The sequence below is a fragment of the Heloderma suspectum genome, chromosome 2 (genome assembly GCF_057233095.1).
Source record: "Heloderma suspectum isolate Gila_16-S chromosome 2, 16-S_ref, whole genome shotgun sequence".
NCBI lineage: Eukaryota > Metazoa > Chordata > Lepidosauria > Squamata > Helodermatidae > Heloderma > Heloderma suspectum.
The window spans coordinates 177,162,657-177,182,001 of record NC_139459.1 but is presented as its reverse complement, the minus strand read 5'-3'; the positions used below and the strand labels follow the sequence as shown (position 1 = coordinate 177,182,001).

Sequence of the window (19,345 nt, the reverse complement as noted above, 5' to 3'; positions counted from 1 at the left end):
CTGGACTTACCATGAGGACTTACTCTCTGTCAGTGGAAGATGGTATCCTGGAGTGGGATTATCCCCCTACTTCCTCCAGCAGGCGAGGTGCATGCAAATTAATTTAGGAATATTTGTCCCTGACAATTGGAACAGTAACTGCCATTTTCCAGTTCTCTGACCTGGCTTCTTCGCAGTTGGGGTCGGTGAGGGGTCGGGGCTCCTGAGGAGTTCTGTCTGTGTCTTCAACTTTACTTGACATCTTTTCAGTAACAAACTGAAACTTTTTCTCCTCAACTGGATTAGATAGGGTGGAAAGGGAACCTGCCATTGTGAATTTCTCAAACCTAGGAAGCTGCCTTATACCAGATCAGGCCTTTGGTCCGTCTAACTCAGTATTGCCTACACTGACTGGCAGCAGCTCTTCAGGGTTTTGGACACGAGTATTTTCCCAGCCCTGCCTGGAGACGAGGGATTAAACTTGGGACACTTCGCATGCATAGCCACTCTGCCAGTCAGCTATGGCCCTTCCTCAGAGCAAGGAATTTTCCACTGCTGAAAGTTCTTTGTTGCGTCAGTTTAAGCAAACAAAAACTATAAAGCAGTGCATTTAATCTGGTGTCTCCATGAGCTGATTCCATTTGAGGTCTCATGGAAAGCCACAGTGGGTAGGGGTAAACCTCTAGACATGTGTCTTACATAGAGGTTGTTGCATGGTAGCAGTGATACCGTCATGCTCACCCTCTTCTAGTCCTGCTCCATCCCCTTGACACTGTAGGGGATCATCTTCAGAACTGAAAGCTGGATTGTAGGCGGGGCATCCTCGAAGGCGTCTCATTGGGAGTCCTCATATCCCCACAGATACGAAGAGAGGGGGAGAAGCAATTTCAAGTTGGTTGCTGCCGGCCACCAAATATGAGTGGCTGGAGATTAACCTCCCACATTCTGGGAGTGATAGAGCTCCCATCACCCAAGCTGCAGGGGAGAAAAGATGCAGCAATTAGGTTATCTCTTGGGTAAGGGTATAAAGTCTTATTTCTTGACTATTGGAAGTTTGCCTAGTATCCTCTGGTTTCACAATCTTGTGTGCAAACATTCTTAATATCGTTCCCCCTCCCCAACAATTTTGAGGACTAGAAACTTCTTTTTAAGGATATACAATGGAAGCTGAGATTTTTGTGGTATTCTCTGTCCGAGATCAGATTGCATTATTTTAACCAAAGCACCACTTATTATGTAAGATGCTGATCTTGCTGGCTTTAGAACTGATGCTCCTGTTAGTTTTCACAGTAACAGAAGCTAATAAAGAATGAAATCCAAACATTTGTATTCAATATATCTTGCTTGGGAGTTAATTCAAACTTCCAAACATCTTGGGAGTTAATTCAAGAACAGACATTGGCCTGGTTCACACATCATGACTACCTAGGTTTTATAAAAACCCTGGGTAGCCATGAATGAGCAGGAGTGAGCATGCTGGCTCCTAGGTGCTTTGTCACTCCCACTGCAAACAGGAAGAGCTAAATAACTCGGGGACACTGTGTTCTTGGTTGTTTATCATGATATCCGAATGTGGAACTCTGGGTTTTCAGGGGAGAGAGAACCCAGAGTTGGAAAAAATCACAGGCAATAGATACAGTGCTGTTTTATACAAGCTTCTGGTCAATGCAAATCTTAGCAATGATCCCGTTCACATATAACAGCATGTTCCTGAGTTGCTAATTGAAATTGGAAATGGCTTGCACACTCTACTCATCCCCTCATTCTGAGTTAAACAACCCTGTAATTGTCACTGTGACATGCAAACCGGGTCTTAAGTAGAAGTGTCTTATGGCACAGTCCTATACACATTTACTTGGGAGTAAGCCACATTAAACTCAATAGGACAGACTTCTAAGTAGACATCTATCTAGTTTTGTGTTGTAAATAAGCCTTCAGAAGATGGCAAAACAGTGCCCTGACAAGGTATTCCACAAGGAGCCACAACTGTGAAGGTTCTTGTTTGTAGCTTTCCTGCCTAATCTCAGAATATGAGGGCACTTGGAGTAATGCCTTCCTTGATGTTCTCATAGTCTTGGGGGAGTCGAGGAGGCATTCCTTCAAGTACCCCGGGCCCAGACCTTTTGGGGTCTTTAAATGACAAAACCAGCACTTTGATCACAGTTGACTTTGTTAAAAGATCCATTATCCCCGGTAAGTAGTGCTGCCTTTTACCTACCAATGAGTGGCATATTATTTTGAGTCTGAAGCAGGGAGGATAATTGATGATTTAAAAATAATCAGATTTCTTTATTTTAAACTGGATTTTAAAAAATTCATTTACCATAAGGGTGTAGATCAAGTTTTGTGGAGTGATCATTAAAGTGCTTGAAATCGTTTGTTAGACTTCTGGCCTTTGCTGAAAGAGCTGCAGCTTATTGCTTTCAGACAAAAATCACACAGATTCCCTTTTATTCACTTCTGCCGCTCCTATCTTTGTGCCTACTACCATGCTGTTCCTGTTTCTGGAACAAGTTGCTCCTTTCTATTCATTGACTAACTTGCTTCTCCTATTTCAAATCCCTTCTTAAGTATTCATTATTTAAATGTGTGCTTCCTCAGTTCTTGAAAGCTCGGTATGGGTAAGCACGTTAGACAAAAAATTGATTGAAGTATATCCAGGGGTAAAATCCTCACCTTGGCTAGGTTAGCTTTCACCAGGAAAACAAAGTCTTATAACATAAAGTTTAGAAAGATCCTTGGGCTTGAGCTTTGATGGCGCTCCACAATTAATGGGCAGTCCTTGGGAATTCTATGTGCATATCCTTTGTCACAGAACATAGTGTACAGAGATGGTATTATTAACTGGGCTTCTTGGTCAATCCGGGCATTCATGATAGGAGGCAGCAGTCTCTTTCATGTGGACCTAAGTGGCTTAAGGGTTTCTCAGTTAAATCCATCACCTTGAATATGACCTTGTAGACAGTGGAGCATTATTGTAATATACTTTTCAGGAGGTGGCACAAAATGCATCAGCTGAAGCTTCCATATGGTCTTTAGTGGCAACTACAATCAGAGTGCATTACAATAGCTTTTCCTGGAAAGTGTTTCCAGGTCTGTCTTGGCATTTGCACAACTTCTTCCTCTAATAACCCTAGCTTTCCACTATCTTTAGCTACTCTCCCGTGCTCCCTTCACCTTTGTCCTACCTGTCTTGTATGGCCAGCAACTTTATCACCCTTGTGATCATCATCTGTGTAACACACTTAATACTTTCTTGGTGCAAATAAATGTTAAATAATCTAGTAGTTAACACTGAAACCTCTGTCTTTTTCCAGGATGCGCATGATTACGGTTTGCACTGCTTCACTTGGTTCACTTGGCCTCATGCGGTTTTTTGGTGTATCCTGGCCATGGAGTATTGCAGCCGCTCTGGGCATTTACATTGGCAGTGGTGGCTGGACATTTCTCCGGATCATCTTTAAGACGGCCTTGAGAGACCTCCTGTAGGTACAACTTCCTCTTATGCCATAATGTACTGGTTTGTTTTCATAAATAATAGCTATATAGCCACAAATGATACAACTGTATATGCTTCAGTGCTAGGGGATTTAATGGGACTTAGGATGTGAACTCTGCCCTGTCAAAGAGCACTGATAACAGCTCTCCTAAAATGATAAATACTTTAGCTCTCTCTCCCCGACCCCTATCCAAGTGTGGAATTTGTAAGCTACACCTAACAGAGTTTGGAGTGAAAGTGTGTAGTAAATTGGCTTTGCTACTGCTAAGTACAAAGGAAGTAAAGACATAATGTTCTACATCTTCTTCTGTTTATTAAATCATGTGTGAGTCGGACACGACTGAACAACAACAACAACATATAAGGTAGATGAACCAATGCTTCAAAAACTTGGTTTATCTGAGGACATGGCTGAGTTGGATGGCTCATCTATACTAAAGGAAATGCTTTCATTGTGGAATGTAACAAACAGCCTGTAAAGCATTTGCAAGACTGCTCCAGAAGTAAAGCACCATAATGTTCATATGCATCTTAAAAGAGACAGCCCCCCTCCCCAAGACTCAATACTGTTGGTGCTGAAATTCATCGTTAAAAGCAGATAATGTATTAGTGATAAAATTCCATTCCCAGTTATTCAGATAGGGGTAGTTAAGGGCTTAGGCTGAACTATATGTATTAGTGATTCTTTTTCCTAATTTGTTTAAAGGAAAAACACACACAGGAGGCTGGAACCTGGAGGGGAGTGGCAATCGGGGTGTCGGGGCAGGTTGCTTAATCTTTTCCCTGCCATCAATTTGCCTGCTCAAAATCATCATCCCCAAACTGCTTTTCTTCTGGAAGAGGAAAAAAATACAGGGGAAGTTAAGCATCGCCAACACCCCCCACTGGTTCTCCCCTCAAGTTCCTGCAGGTGTTGGGAGGAGGAGGCTAAGAATTCTGCAACTCCACATAACATGAAATACTGAGGAGGCCTGGGTTCAAATTCCTGCTCAGCTCACTGGGTGACCTAGGGCCAGTTGCTAGCTCTTGGCTCAGTCTGTCTCATAGGTTTGTTGTGATGAGAGAAATCTCATTTGTATGCTACAGCAAATAAAAAGGTGTGAGAGGAGTATTTTAGAGCCAACTTCACATTTCTAAAATAAAAGTATTTTAGAGCCAACTTCACATTTCTACTCTGAATAATTTATGCCTAGGAAATAGTATGAAATCTGTGTTAGTGGATGTGTACATATGGGCTCCTTGCTCTTTCCTACTCAGTTGAATTTTTTGGTTTGGAGATGTGAAATGTGTGAGGGAGCCCTAACACTCTCATGTGTGCCTTGCTCTTTAATTGAAATTGGTACCTATTTTCTGCATCCTTGAGGTTCCTTTGTTACCAAAGGATTTAGGGTTGCTGCACTCACAAAGACTGCTTCACTTCTTATAGTGGCTGTCAGCGCCCTCTGGATCTCCACTTCCTCTCAATTGCGTGGCAAGTGAGAAATAACAGCAGAGAATAAAGACCCCTTAAGAATACAGAAAGTGCAGCTAATGCTTGAAAAGACTCCTCTGTTCTTTTCCTGGCAGAGCTTGGTGTAGGGTCACTGTGACAGGCCAGTCTTGTTTGGCAAAATGCCAACAGCCTATTACTAAACCAGGCTCTCTTCCCCAGTCCCCCATGGCTTCTGCTTTGGACACTTATAGTAAGGAGGGATGTGTGGTTTTAAGAAGACCTTGATCTGTATCAGCGGCTTAATCCTCTGGGGAGTCCTCCAGACTCCTCTTTGATCAACAGCAAAATGAACTTCTGCTATTTCCCCAAACTTTGGGAAATGGAATGTGTTGAGTTCACCACAGCTGATCCTTGTCTTGTCGCTGTGACATTTTTTATGATATTTCTCTAAAAGGGGATGCCCACATTGAAATTGACCAGGATTGTCCATTAAATTGAAGTTCTTCTACATCACTGAAAAGCAGAAAGATCAATTGTCCTCCCTTGAAATTTTATCCAAACAATTCCTCATCTTTGTATCTTGAATTATTGATATCAGAAGAACTGTCGCAATACTTCCTCGGTTCCAGATTGTTGCAGATCAAACTGACTTAAGGGTCTGGATGAAGTCAAGATATTAGATAAGTTTATAGTCCTACACATGCTTTCTAAGCATTAAGCCCCACTGAACACAGTGGGATTAACTTCTGAGTAAGCATGACTGTGGCTGTAATCCCATGTATACTTACTTGAACTTTGTGGGCTTTACTCCTGAGTAAACATCCCTAGGATTGGGCCGCTTGCAATCTTTTTTGCTGGAAACTAAATAGTTCTGATATTTTTGTGAACTTCTTAGAGAGCTTCACCTATGGGGTGGTATAGAAATATAATAAATGAAATGAATATGTTTGTCCCCTCTTGAAATGGTTATGCTTTTCACCAAATCTTGTCCACTTAATTCCTGAAATATGCGATTGCAATTTCAGTTAGCTTTGAGTCTGCTTTAGAGATGCTTAAGGACAAGGAGGTAGACCCTTTGATGAACTGGTTAATCTTGCTTGCTCCTCCCTAGTTCCAAATATAATCAAGACTGAAAATACAGCATTTAAGTTGCAAAGTGTTCTCTCCTTTCTCTACTCCCCTTTGTTGCCTTTCTGATTTACCTTCCATGTTCCCCAAGATGTACACAAAACATAGGCAGGCAAACAGTGTTTTCAGTAGTATATCACAGGATACACATGTATCTTTCTTTGAAATGCAGTAATACTGGTACAGAAGAACCACCATAAACTATATGTTTTACAGATTTTCCACAGAAAGATGAACACAATACTTGTTTTTTAAAAGAGAAATATTGGGGCCCTGGTGGGCATGGGAACTCTGCTATGTCTCCTGGAAAGAAATCCTGCTGCTCTAATTTTAACTGGTTTCGCTTCCACTAGTTATTTGATTTTTATGTTTCAGTACCTAATAAACATATGAAGCTACCTTAGACCAGGTCAGATCATTGGTCTAAAAGTGATGACAAATCTCCAAGGTTTTGGGTAGGAGTCTTCCAGCCCTGTTCCGCAAGGGATTGAATCTAGGACTATCAGAATGGTCATAGCCACAGATGGGAGGGGATCGTACCCAATGGTCATTGTTTAGGGAGGAGGAGTGGGATTGTAGCCTAAGGCCAATGTTTGCAAGGGTCTGTTTGTTTGTTTTTCTGTGTACACCAGTGGAGGTTTGTAATGGCATGAAAATTTAATTCTGAGCCAGTGTGGTGTAGCAGTTAGAGTGTTGGACTGCAACTCCAGAGATCTGGGCTCTAGTCTCCACTCGGCCATGAAGTTCACTGGGTGACTTTGGGCCAGTCACTGACTCTCAGTCTAACATATCTCACAGGGTTGTTGTGAGGATAAAATGGAGAGGAGGGGGACCATGAAGCTGCCTTGGTTTTCTTGCAAGAGGGAAAAAAGCAGGATATAAATGTAATAATAATAAGTACATTCTGTGCATGGCAACAGCGCATAATTGACTGGTTGCTGGCAGGAAGCCAATGTGGACAGCTGTTTTAAGTAGCTGCTACAGGCCTATGCTCATCTCCCGGGTTTATAGGGAATGTTGCACCTCACTTTCACTGAATACCAGCTAAAACTCACAGCATTCCCCTGGCCTCCCCCCCCCCCATTTTTAAAGCAAGTTTCTAGTCCTTATGACTGTGAAGATGTGCTTGAACCTTTGTAACACTTGCTGAAATCTCAGAAGCTAGAGAGGTGGCTGAATATGTTTTTCAGTGGTTGGGGCTACACTGTAATGCCTTGCCTAGCGCTTTGCCCCACCCCAGGGGCAAATGAAGCCTGAATAAATTCTGCAAAATAGTGAAAAACAAAACTGTAGAATAAAGTGTGTGAAATAAAAACAATTGTGCAAATTTACCTAATCTATACAGGCAGCTTTTCTAAGAGTAGAACTTGGATTGCTTAGATACAGAATTTTAATAGCTTTTGCATGGAATAGATGTAATCCTGAGACTGTGGGACTGGGTCAATATAAGAAGCTCTTGTGTTCAAGCAGTATATGTGAAATCAGAGTCTGTATCTTGAAGGATGGGGATGGGACCAAGATGATACATTATAGCCTTTTCTCTTGCTATAGTACACTGAGACGTTCCTATCTTCATTGCAGGGGTCTGTCAGTACTTATACAGGTCAAATATAAATTGTACTGTCACCGGAAAGCCAAGAGCAACATCCCGAAGATATTCTATGATGTTGTCCGCCGACATCCGGATAAAGTGGCCTTGATCTACGAAGCTACCGATGACAAATGGACGTTCCGGCGTCTGGATGAATATTCCAACGCTGTGGCCAACTTCTTCTACCAGCAGGGCTTTCGCATTGGTGATGTGATTGCTATCTTTATGGAGAGTCGGCCTGAGTTTGTGGGCTTCTGGCTAGGGATGGCCAAAGTGGGCATTGAGGCAGCCCTCATCAACTTCAACTTGCGTCTTGATTCACTGATTTATTGTGTGAAAACCTCAGGGGCAAAAGCCATCATCTTTGGCGGAGAGCTTTCAGCAGGTGGGACTCCTATAGATCTAGGTTGTGACCCCTTAAACGCTTCTTCTGTTGCTCTTGGGGCAAAACTCCATTGCTGTGAGAACTGATTAATTTCCCTGGAGGAAAAACCTGAAAGCTGCTTGCTTCCTCAGGTGTCCAGCTGAAGATAAGTAATGCAACTGTGGTAAATTGGCTCTTACCAATATATACCACTTATTGAACTGGAGTATCTGTTGTGTCATGGCTCATCTCCATGCATTGCTGATACACCTTGGTTATCCTTTGCACTAGAATTGGGAGCAGTTCTCTGTTACTCTTTCCTTAGTGTGGACTATGCCCAGTGTACTTTCTCAGTGTGGTCTGAGAGTAGATATAGCATGCACAGAAGAGTAGATATGTGTTAAGGGTCTTATCAGAAAATAGGCCTTCACCTACCCACCCCCGAGAGGATATTTAGCTTCTGTCCTGCACTAGCTGTGCAATATACTGTTAATATTTTTATTTATTTGTTTTGGAGATTTCTATGCACCCTTCAGTAAAAACTCCCAGGGCAGAGTGCAGTCAAATAATAAAGACAGTAAATATATAAAACACTACAAAAATAAAATATCTCAGACTTCCTCTTTCTACACAAACCTGCCCAGGTATTAAAGTTCTCATCGGAGGACTTTCTGCACCATCTGAAGTGAGGTGGTGTGTGTGTGTGTGTGTGTGTGAGAGAGAGAGAGAGAGAGAGAGAGAGAGAGCTGGGATAGAGCCTTTTCTGTTGTGGTGCCCTGCCTTTAGAACTTGCTCCCCAGAGAAGTTTGCCTGGTGCCATCCCTGTTCGACTAAAGATGAACACTGTTCTTAGGATGCTTAGTTTGACTGAGTTTTTCTGGTTTTAAAATGCTCTTTTATGGTGATCTCTTTCTGTAGCATTGTATTAGTCTTTACTGATACTGTATCATTTCAGCATGTTTGAAAATAGCTTTGAGAATTTGTATACCTGAAAAGTGGTGCATAGATGTCTAAAACAAATAAAATGGTAAAAGCAGCAATTAAAACAAAAACTATAACATTAATTATTGTTACAACAGTGTTAATCACCTAGAAGGACCTCTTGTGTAAAAGGCAGGATACAAATATTTTAATAAAATAAAAATATCCTGACTCCACGCAGTAGGTGGGCCTGTGTGCATATGGCTTTGCTGTAGTGGGTAGGCTTAGATAGGTGGATATTAATGGGAGAGTTGTATGCACCAGTGCCAGAGGAGGGTAGTGAGGACATGCAACTTCTAAAAAGGGAAAAGATTCCAGGGGATTGCTGTGAGAGTGCACTGTTTTGGAAAGATATTGGAGGAGACAACTAACTTGGAAACTGTGTTGCATACAGTTAATGTAATTTGAATATTCATTATTGTGTGTGTGGTAGATTAAATAGGATTTCACATTTCGGTTTAAATTGATTTTTAGAATAAACAAAACACCTGCCAGCTGTAGTTTGGCGTCTCCACAAAACAGGATTCTGAAAACTCAGTGAACTTGGTTGCTTACGGTTTTGAGCTTCTTGTAATGAAAGCCAATCTTTTGTTTGCAGCGATATCTGAAGTCAACGGTGTGCTGGGGAAAAATATGGTCAAGTTCTGTTCTGGAGACTTCAGACCTGAATCCATTCCTCCAGACTCAAAACACTTAGACCTTCTTCTGGCTAAGGCATCAAAGTCTCCTCCAGCTCAGGTTCCAGCCAAGGGATTAGATGGTATGTTTCCTTGCAAACACATGCTTTGGTGAACTGCAGATTTGCCCACAAGGCCCAGTAGGATGTCAGCAATTCATCCCCTCTTCCTTTTTGCGGTGCACCCAATTGCAGGCACAGGTTTTGTGTGACCTTTCTTCTAGATTCATGTTACAAGATTTCTCAGCCAGGCAACTGGTTTAGTTCCAGGAAGAAGTGAAGACTTAAACGTTGTACCTTCAGGGCCATGTGCTTGCTTCAAAGAGCAAAACTGCCTCTGAAAACATGGGGTGTGGGCTATTGCAGGTGAGGTTTGCTGGTACAGAAGCCTCTTTGCTTATCAGTCTGTTTTGTGCTTTCAGAGCAGCCACGTGAGATGGATAGATTGCCAAGCTGGGTAGAAATAATGAAAACAAGCTGAGTCTCTAACTTTTCCAGTACGACGGCTGAATTCTAGTTTGGAGAAGCTCTTGGGGCGGGGGCGAATTCCAGTGGTGGGCGGGGCTGAATGCAAAAAGAGCAGGGCCACCCCCCCCCAAAAAAATAGCAGCATATTTTAGCTTAGAGCTCTTATTGCCAATAACTAAGCCTTAGAAGATGCCTTTCAACCTTTAAGAATGCGGGAAAAGCAGAACAAAAGCCATGAAACTACCAAATGATTGGTGGCTGGGGGAAAGGGTTTGCAGCCAGGGAAAGGGTTTGCAGCCAGGGGAAGGGGACATGACCTTCTGGGAAATCCTGGAGGGCTGGATTTGATTCCCAGGCCTGAGGTTCTGCACCCCTGCTCTAACTCATGCCTGTTGTCTGTGTTCTCTTCCTAGATCGACTGTTTTACATCTACACCTCTGGCACAACTGGAATGCCAAAGGCTGCCATTGTAGTGCACAGTAGGTGAGGACCATCAATGTATCTGCCCTTGGCACTTGATCTTCACCTGCCTCTTTTCAGAATTGTTTTTATTTCTGGACATTTTTATTGTGTACACAAATATTAGAGAGGTGGTACTGGGCTGTGGGGCACTTGTCTTTAAAGCTGTCTTCTAGGACAAAGACATATGGTCTCTTTTCTGTCTCTAGAATTATTGAGAGCTAGTAGGAGTAATATAATGCAACATGTATGGGCCTCTGATGATGCTGGGTCTATTGCACCAGGGGTGATTACCCAAAACATTGGAGGTGTGTGAAGCATCTCCTTCCCATCTTCCACTGTGAGATAGTGGCCCTGTGACTAACCGTATTTAGGTTAGCATTCACTTGCCCCCTGCACCCCAACCGCACAGAGAACAGGGAAAATGTAATAGGCTTGCTCCCCAAGTAATACTCTGCTTGCAGCCAGGAAAATTTAATCACTGCCCTGGCCCCAACCATCATGGACACAGTGGAGTGGGGAGTAGTTGGGATTTTCTTGGGATGCAGATGTTTTAGGGGAGGGGAGCAGCAACTGCTTACAGCTGCTGGACATATTTCTGGTGAGTGTGATTTTTAAAGGTCCTGACAGTAGTCAGGATGCAGGGAAGAGCTACAGTTACACAATGTGGGCTGGATAAAAAGCTTGATAGAGATCTTGTTCTGCTCAGGTGGGTTGATTATGGTCCATAGTTCTCTTTCCAGAGAGAAAGAAATAAGCCCCAGAAAGCTCTAATAGAGCAGTAGGAGGCAAAATAAGAAGGTGAAAAGTTAAAGTTGCAAATGGTCCAAGCAGAAATGACCCTAAAAAAATACAATAAGAACTGAGAATGTTACAGGGCTGCTTAAGAGACGTTGATCCCCCAGCCTCCCAAATCAGTTGGTGCCATTTTGGACATGCATCTTCCAAACAGTTAGGAGGAATTATGTGGCCATCATTCATATAGGTTGTTTGCTTCCTTGCAGATACTACCGAATAGCTGCTTTTGGTTATTACGCCTACAGAATGACTCCCCATGACATAATCTATAACTGCCTACCACTGTACCACTCAGCAGGTAGGCAAGAGTTGTTGCTTCTTATTTCAGGATGGAGGCTGGCTCTGGCATTACTAGTGGCACTCTGCTGTTTAATGATGATGCTCCAGGATCATTTCATGTCATTTATTATATTTCTATACTACCCCATAGCCAAAGCTTGCTGCAATAATCTTTCTCTTTCTTTTTCATAGGGAATATCATGGGTGCTGGCCAGTGTGTGATCCATGGCCTGACTGTAGTGATTAGGAAGAAGTTTTCTGCCAGTCGCTTCTGGGATGACTGTGTGAAATACAAGTGCACAGTAAGGAGAGCCACCAACTCTGCTTGTAGGCGCCACAGTTTGTAGGAGGTGGGAGCAAATGCATTTGTGGGGAGGGTCTGCTTGGCAATACAGCTACAGATCAAAAAGCTCAAGAAGACTGTTTTCCAGGTTGTAGTGGGAGATGAAATCAGAAATTACCTTGTTGAGGTTTCAACATGAAATTTTTAACAGGGGCATTCTACTGGCTACATTTGCACTAGCTTCTTGCTAATTGGTGCCTCAGTTGGATTTAGAAGATCCAGAAGCAGTATCAGTCAATGAAGGGCAGTCAGTGTTGAAGCATTAAACAGTGTGGACATTGCTGGGAGCCAAAATACATGTTAGAAAACTACTTCTAGTTTTTCTTGCCAAGGTCTCCACACTAAGGGAAGCTGAGGAATAAGCAGAAGTCATTTAAACCTTGGTGGAATTGTGTGTGCATGCCGATGCTTCAAAAATGAATTCGTTACATGCCCAGCACACGTTGACAGTTGAGGCGGAAAATCCAAACATCCCCCCACCCCCAGTGCATCCCAATGGATTATGCCCCATGGACCAGATCTGCCTCCATGTCTCACTCTGCCATTCTTTAAGCCACTCAAGTGCTACCTGAGGCAGTCACTTCACCTTGCCTTACGGTACAGCTGCCTCTAATAGCAATGAACTGAGTTTGTTGCTATTCACTCATCCCAGTATTGAAGGTGTGGCAGTGAGTTCAGTAGATAACAGAGGGCTGCTTGCCCTCTATGTTCCAATAGTGTAGTTCAGTGCCCTGCTGTCAGCTTCACGTGCTTCTTCATTGCAAAGGAAGATTCCAGCAGGGGATCCCTTGGCTTTTTGCCATCCCATTCCAGATTCAGCTATTTCGGGTAACACAGTGAGGGTTAACAAGTGAGAAAATCAATCCCATCTCTAACCCCCTTGCTGCTTGTGCGTGTCTTGCATGACACTCATCAATGCAAGCACTGGATTGATTTCTCCCCTTCCTTACTGCATTTGGAGGCTTGAATCAAGAACTAATTCCTTAGGCTGACATCTGCTTCTAGTACATATTTGTAATGCTGGTCTTCACTTCCTCTTTGAAGAGCCAAACTAAGGCTGCGATAGTGTGCACACTTAGTGGGGCTTCTTCTCAGTAAACAAGCATAAGATTGGGCTGTAAGTTAGATATCTCATGGTATGTAAACATTTGCACCTATGCAATAAGGAGGAAAAGATAATGCAATTTGGAAGAGTTAGGTGCTTCTTTGTGTCATCAGTGTTCCACCAGTGGCTGGGAGGCTGGCCTAGTAACAATTTGTGTACATTGGCTAAATTCTATGGATACTTCTCAAGGCAGGTGGTTTTAAAGTATCCTTACATGTGAATGCTGCTGGTTCTTTATAGATGCTTCCTGTCTGGAACACCTTATTTTCCCTGTATTCCAGGGGTCAAAAGCTAGGGCTGCAGCTATGTCTCAGCAAAAGAAATCTTAGCCAATCATATTTTTAATTAATTGATTAAATCTGCATATGAATAAAAATACAGTTCTGAAAAAGAAACCAGTCTTTGTTCTTAGTTGAACAAAGCAGTATTGTTGTAGACTCTGTCTCATAAGGCATTCCCTCCTCCTTGTGAGAGAACAGGGAATGCCCTTAAGATGGTGGCTACTACCAACAGCTTTGTAAATACTTAAGATACCTTTTCCCCCACCCAAAATCTGCTGCCTAATTAATCAGGGGCACCATTTTAATTGTTCCAGATACTTTAGCACTTTATTATCAGAATTAAACTTGGATAATGACACCAAGCAGCATTTGATGGACTAATTGACTTAAGGAGCAATCCTATGGTCATGGGGGGAGCATCCCAGAGACATAGGATTTTTCAGATTGCCCTCTCGAAGCTGTAGACACTCCAATGACTTCGGGAAGGGGACTCTGAGATCTGGAAAGAACCGCTGTACCTGTTCAGAAACTCATCAGAGGAAAAAAATAAAAAAGGATAGAGAGGCAAAAATCCCCTCTGTTGCTCTTCCTGCCCTGCCAGCAGCAGCCTGGCAGGACACAGGATACTCAGAAGATGAGAGGCTTCCATCTAGTAGGCAGCGATCCCATAGGATTGTGCCCTTATAGTAACAGTTCGTCATTTTCAAGGTAGTAGAAATATTTTTAATATGCAGGTAACTTGTGTCCATTTTTTTCCAAAAACAAAAGCAAATCAGAAAAATAGATTTCCTTCCCTCATCCCTTCAAAAAATTCTGGAAATGTTGTATCTTGACCGAGTTCTCTTAGGGTTCTACACGGTTGCACTTTTAAGTCTAGTCTGTCTTGCTCCCCTCAGATTATCCAGTATATTGGGGAGATATGCAGGTATCTCCTGAATCAACCAGTGCGGGAGGCAGAAATGCAACACCAAGTGCGGCTAGCAATAGGAAATGGCTTGAGACCCACCATATGGGAAGACTTCACCCAGCGCTTCCGTATTAAACAGATTGGGGAATTTTATGGGGCTACGGAGTGTAACTGTAGCATCGCTAATCTGGATGGAAAGGTACATGAAGGGGCTGGTATGACCATTTATATTTTGGAGGGGTGTGTGCATGTGTGTAATCTTGATAATCTGTTGGACAAATTCTCATTCGTGTAGAGACTGGGTAGCGTCCAGCCAACCTGTTGCATATGGCTTGCTGAGCCTAATTTTTGCACTCTTCCATGTGCTCACAATTTCTAAAGTCTGTTAACTGGGAACGACTCTCCCCCATCCTGTGCCACTTTTGTGTGTAGCTCCACCCATCTACAACAGGAAACCCTGCCCATTTTAACACTGGGCTGGATGCCAAAAGTCATCGCAAGTTGCTGTCAACTGTGCAGTGAGAAGAAAGTGAAATGGTTTAAGTCACTAAAGAAGTGACGGGATTAGTGGGAAAACCCCTTCACAGGCTAGGTCACTGATAGATATGACAGCAGTTTGTAGGCTGAGTCACAAAGGACCATTTTTACTGACATGCTCTGCTTACAACTAGGTCAGAGTTAACGGCATCGTTCTTTTGAATCCTGATTGGTGTATGCTTTTGTTAGTGGTTAGTCTTCATTTATAGACTGCTACATGTGGGATCTGCTACAAAATGTTGCCATATATCCTCTTCCCCTAAGAGGAATGCTCCCATTCTGAACTTCTGCCAGCCTGGAACAGGAACCTGGAAGTGTTGCCTGGGGGGTGGGAGGTTTTAGAAGTGGAAAATGGTTGCTTTTTTCTCTCCCCACTCCCCAGTTCTTCCTCCTGCTTGGCTATATAGTACGAGAAATGTTGCCCTGAACATGAACGTTTTATGGCTGTATAGTGGGTGCGGGTGGTTCTGAAGAGTGGGAAAGGGAGATGGTGTTCTTTTTCCTTTGCTCCTTCCTAAAACATAGTATAGTGCAGGAAGGGTAGGGATTTTTAAAAACCTCATGGCACATATTCCCCCTAACCTTAATACCTCACTTGAGAACATTTACAATACATAACTATACTGTTAGGGGCTTGAGCAGGCCAACTCCTTCTTTCCCCTGCTGCCTAGTTTCCTTTTTGTTTGTTTTTTATTTTCCTCAACTGACACCAACTTTCTGTATGTCCTGGAAGTTCATAAGCCCTTGTCCCGGTGGTTAATAATGTGCATGTAGAGATTTATATACCATCATGGCAAATGACTCAGGGTAGTCCTCAGGTCCTTTTAAGCTTTGCTCAATCTCCTGGCAGGTTGGCGCCTGTGGCTTCAACAGCCGGATTTTGCCAAATGTGTATCCTATCCGCTTGGTGAAAGTTAATGAGGATACCATGGAATTGATCCGGAATGGAAATGGGCTCTGTATCTCCTGCCGTCCAGGTAAATATATAGTGAATGCCATGTATTTTGTGCCTTAACTGTAATATGGGGGACAGTGATCCCTGTGTAATGCCAACTGCTATTACTCTGTGACCTTCTGACCTGGATATTGATATTTGCTCGCTCCTGGAGTTAATCGGGGGTGGGGGCTTCCAGGGAGGGGTTGCTCTTTGCCTCACCACTGATCCCAAGATGGCCAGAACCTGAGTACATATCAGGTGTACAACGAGGGAGTGTGTTGTTTTTGTTCCAGTGTGGAAGATCTACTTATGTAAGCTTAGAAACATGTATGAATCAAGTTTACAGTAAACTTTATTCAAACATGTTTGTAAGCAGTCTTGAAGACCTAAATGGTGGGAAGGTGGGATATAAATATGTTGAATAAATGAATAAATATGCAGAGTAAATTGAAGGAGTGGGATAGAACCTTGGGAAAGAGCAAGGAGATGAAAAGTCAGTTGGTGACAGTTGAAAGGGGAGGTAAAGCTGAGAAGAAAAAGCTGAAGAGGAGCAGGGGAGAAGAAGGGGATAGATCATACATCTTGTGGATGCAAAGCAACTGAACTGAGAGACTCAAAGGAACTTTGATAGCAGGGACCCACAGCTGTCCCGTTTGTGACAGAAAACTGACACTGTTGCCATGTATGTAGCCAGCAGTGGCTTTGAGCTAGAGATGCTTGAGGATTTAATTTGGTCTGCATTTCAAAGCAAACTGGCCTCATCTGAACCTCTTGGACTAATGTGCGGATTGGAGTGCAGTTACCTTTTGGATTTCACACTTCTCCAAATGTTGCGATATAGTTCTCAGCTCAAAAAAAATACCAAAATGCATATAAAATGCATATTTTTTAGGATAACACACATGTAGAAATGCATACTTTTTCACATTTTCATGTGGATTTTTTTTTAAAAAATAGTTTAATGTGGAATTGGGACATAACGAAGTTATGAATTAATACATGCAAAACTGATATGAACCAGAAAAAGACTGATCCTTCCCTATTTGGAGCGGGGTCATTTGTGGGTGTTTGTTTGTCTGTTCATTGCTATAATTGGTTGTGTTAACTATTCTTAGCCTGTGAAGAAATATTGCTCATAATCATTTGACTTCAGTGATTTCCAGTCTGCCTTGTCTCTCTCTTCTGTAGCTGAGATGTTTGTGTTACATCTGCATTTAGTATGAATTCTAGAACAGAACACATATTCTGTCGTGACTTTAGATTAGTAGGACTCATTGTGCTTTTTGTGTGGTGATCCAAAGGCCCACATATGGGGTGATTAACCTATTTCAGCCTCAGGGCCAAATTCCATTCTGAGACGCTCTTAAGGGAGACATTCCTGTGGTGGGTGGGGCCAAAGGTGAAGTTGGAGATGCCAGGGACTGAACATTTTGTTGTGATTTATTTATTTTTTATCTGTAAGCCACCTTGAGTTTAATTTTATCACAGAAAGGAAGGATATAAATGTCCCAAATAAAATAAAGTATCTTGTATAGAAAATATGTGCTCTACCACTAACCTATGGCCCTTGCCAGCAATTTCCTTTAACAAAAACTAAAGTGGTACTACTTCACAATGCATTTCAAACTGCTTCTTTCCCCCACTTCTTTTTTTTTTTTTTAGTTCACTGCATCAGAGATCTCTATGTAAACATGTGCAGTTGTACAAATTCAGCATTTATTTCAAATGGCAGTTTTAGGCAGAGATAGAAACTCTCTGGGAAGCTCTCAAAAGATTAGTACTGGGATAATGAAGGTCAAAACCCAAATGAAAATGTGACAGGAGCTCTGAACTGGATACAGTTATAGATGAGAATATCAGCTTCTCAGACTTTTGCTGGGACGTTGTGGCAGATATGTTGAGGAGTTGAGGTACAAGCAAAATCCAAGTAGCCATAACTACCCTTACACTGAGCATCCTCTTTATTTTTCCTTCTAGTATTCATGTTCTGCCTCTTTCTCCCCCACAGGAGAGCCAGGGCTGCTTGTGGGCCGAATAAACCAAGAGGATCCCTTGCGTAGGTTTGATGGCTATGTCAATCAGAATGCGACCAGCAAGAAGATTGCCTACAATGTTTTCCAGAAAGGAGACCAGGCCTACCTTTCAGGTACTCTTCAGCTAGTCAGCCTGTTTTTTGGTGGACAGAGGTGTCATCAGTTCTTGCCTAGAAGAATCTTGCTTATACTAAATAGCAACACCTGCCCTAGGTTCCCCAGCCACTAAAAGGTTCAAATATTTGAAATTCTTCCTTGGGCACAGCCCCATGGTGGCAGCCTATTGGAGGAATTAATATCTGGCCCAGCATTTCTGTAGTTAAGAATACCACTTCCAAATAGTGTCTCAAGCAAGTGTGACAGTTGAAAAGTGCATCACTGTTCTTTTGACTTGTCTTTGGAAAGCAGCACTTTGTAACTGTGGATTTACCGGGCAGATTTTGTTCATTTATTTAAAACTTTGTACCCTGCCCTTCTTTTCACCAGGACCAACAAGGTGGCTTAACAACAATATAAAATAGAAGCACAATGTAAGCTTGACAATAAAACAGAGTTAAATGGGGTGTAGGGTGACAAAACATGAGTAATTATTCTACTTTGCTTGTTCCATGTGGCTGTGTCAATGGAATCCTGCTCCATGTGCAGGGGGTTTGAGGTACCTATAGTGGTTGTCCTCATAAGAGTCTAATGGTTTGATTTTGTCAGCAGTTTCTGTGGGGTAGTTTGGCCATAGGGTGGGTGTCCTTCTGTCCTCTGTTTTTAATTCATCATATTAGCAACTGGGGAGGAACATTGTTATTTTACTCTGGTCCTCAGATGCTCAGCTCCCAGCTGGAAGGTCCAGTTTTATAGAGTCATAGGCAACAAGACTTCTTGATACTGAAGGGCAGGTAGTTCTGTTCCACTGAATAATGAATGAGGCCAGCTTGTTCTTTCCTTGCAGGGGATGTGCTAGTGATGGATGAGCTTGGCTACATGTACTTTAGAGACCGGAGTGGGGACACGTTTCGCTGGCGTGGGGAAAATGTCTCCACCACAGAGGTTGAGGGAATCCTGAGCCACATCCTCAGTAAGACGGACGTTGCCGTGTATGGGGTGGAGGTACCAGGTAATTTGAATCCCATGTTTATAATTTAGAAGCAGGGGAATGCAATTTGACCTGCAAGTAGGTGTGTCTAGTTCCAAAATCAACTGTTATATTACCAAGCAGGCTAATGACATGAAGAGTGAACCGCACTGAAACAGGCTGTATTCAGCAGAGGATGTACCCACTACTACAGAGGATAGAAATACAAATGACACAACAGGAGGGTAACTCTTTGAAAACAGACCATTAGTATGCATTTTGTATATCATTATGGAGAAGTGACATCAGATAATCCAGGGGTTGGCAACTTGTGGCCCTCTAGATGTTTTGGCCTATAACTCCCATCATCTGTCACCATTGGCTATGCTTGCTAGGGCTGATGGGAGTAGTAGGCCAAAAAACCTGAAGAGCCACAAGTTGCCCACCCTCAATATAAGCATTAATTAGTACTGGACAAGTAA

At 42.7% G+C, this 19,345-nt stretch overlaps 1 protein-coding gene across 3 annotated transcripts in view; it reads left to right on the top strand.

Moving 5' to 3' along the window:
* SLC27A1 (solute carrier family 27 member 1) overlaps positions 1 to 19,345 on the top strand; it is a 40,053-nt gene that overhangs the window by 7,881 nt on the left and 12,827 nt on the right. For all 3 annotated transcript variants that reach the window (XM_084836413.1, XM_084836415.1, XM_084836414.1), the window contains exons 2-11: positions 3,297 to 3,464; positions 7,620 to 8,014; positions 9,573 to 9,734; positions 10,532 to 10,601; positions 11,582 to 11,673; positions 11,847 to 11,956; positions 14,280 to 14,489; positions 15,678 to 15,804; positions 17,773 to 17,910; positions 18,741 to 18,905. In XM_084836413.1, coding sequence (XP_084692539.1) covers positions 3,297 to 3,464; positions 7,620 to 8,014; positions 9,573 to 9,734; positions 10,532 to 10,601; positions 11,582 to 11,673; positions 11,847 to 11,956; positions 14,280 to 14,489; positions 15,678 to 15,804; positions 17,773 to 17,910; positions 18,741 to 18,905 — 1,637 coding nt within the window. The remainder of the gene's footprint in view (positions 1 to 3,296; positions 3,465 to 7,619; positions 8,015 to 9,572; positions 9,735 to 10,531; positions 10,602 to 11,581; positions 11,674 to 11,846; positions 11,957 to 14,279; positions 14,490 to 15,677; positions 15,805 to 17,772; positions 17,911 to 18,740; positions 18,906 to 19,345) is intronic.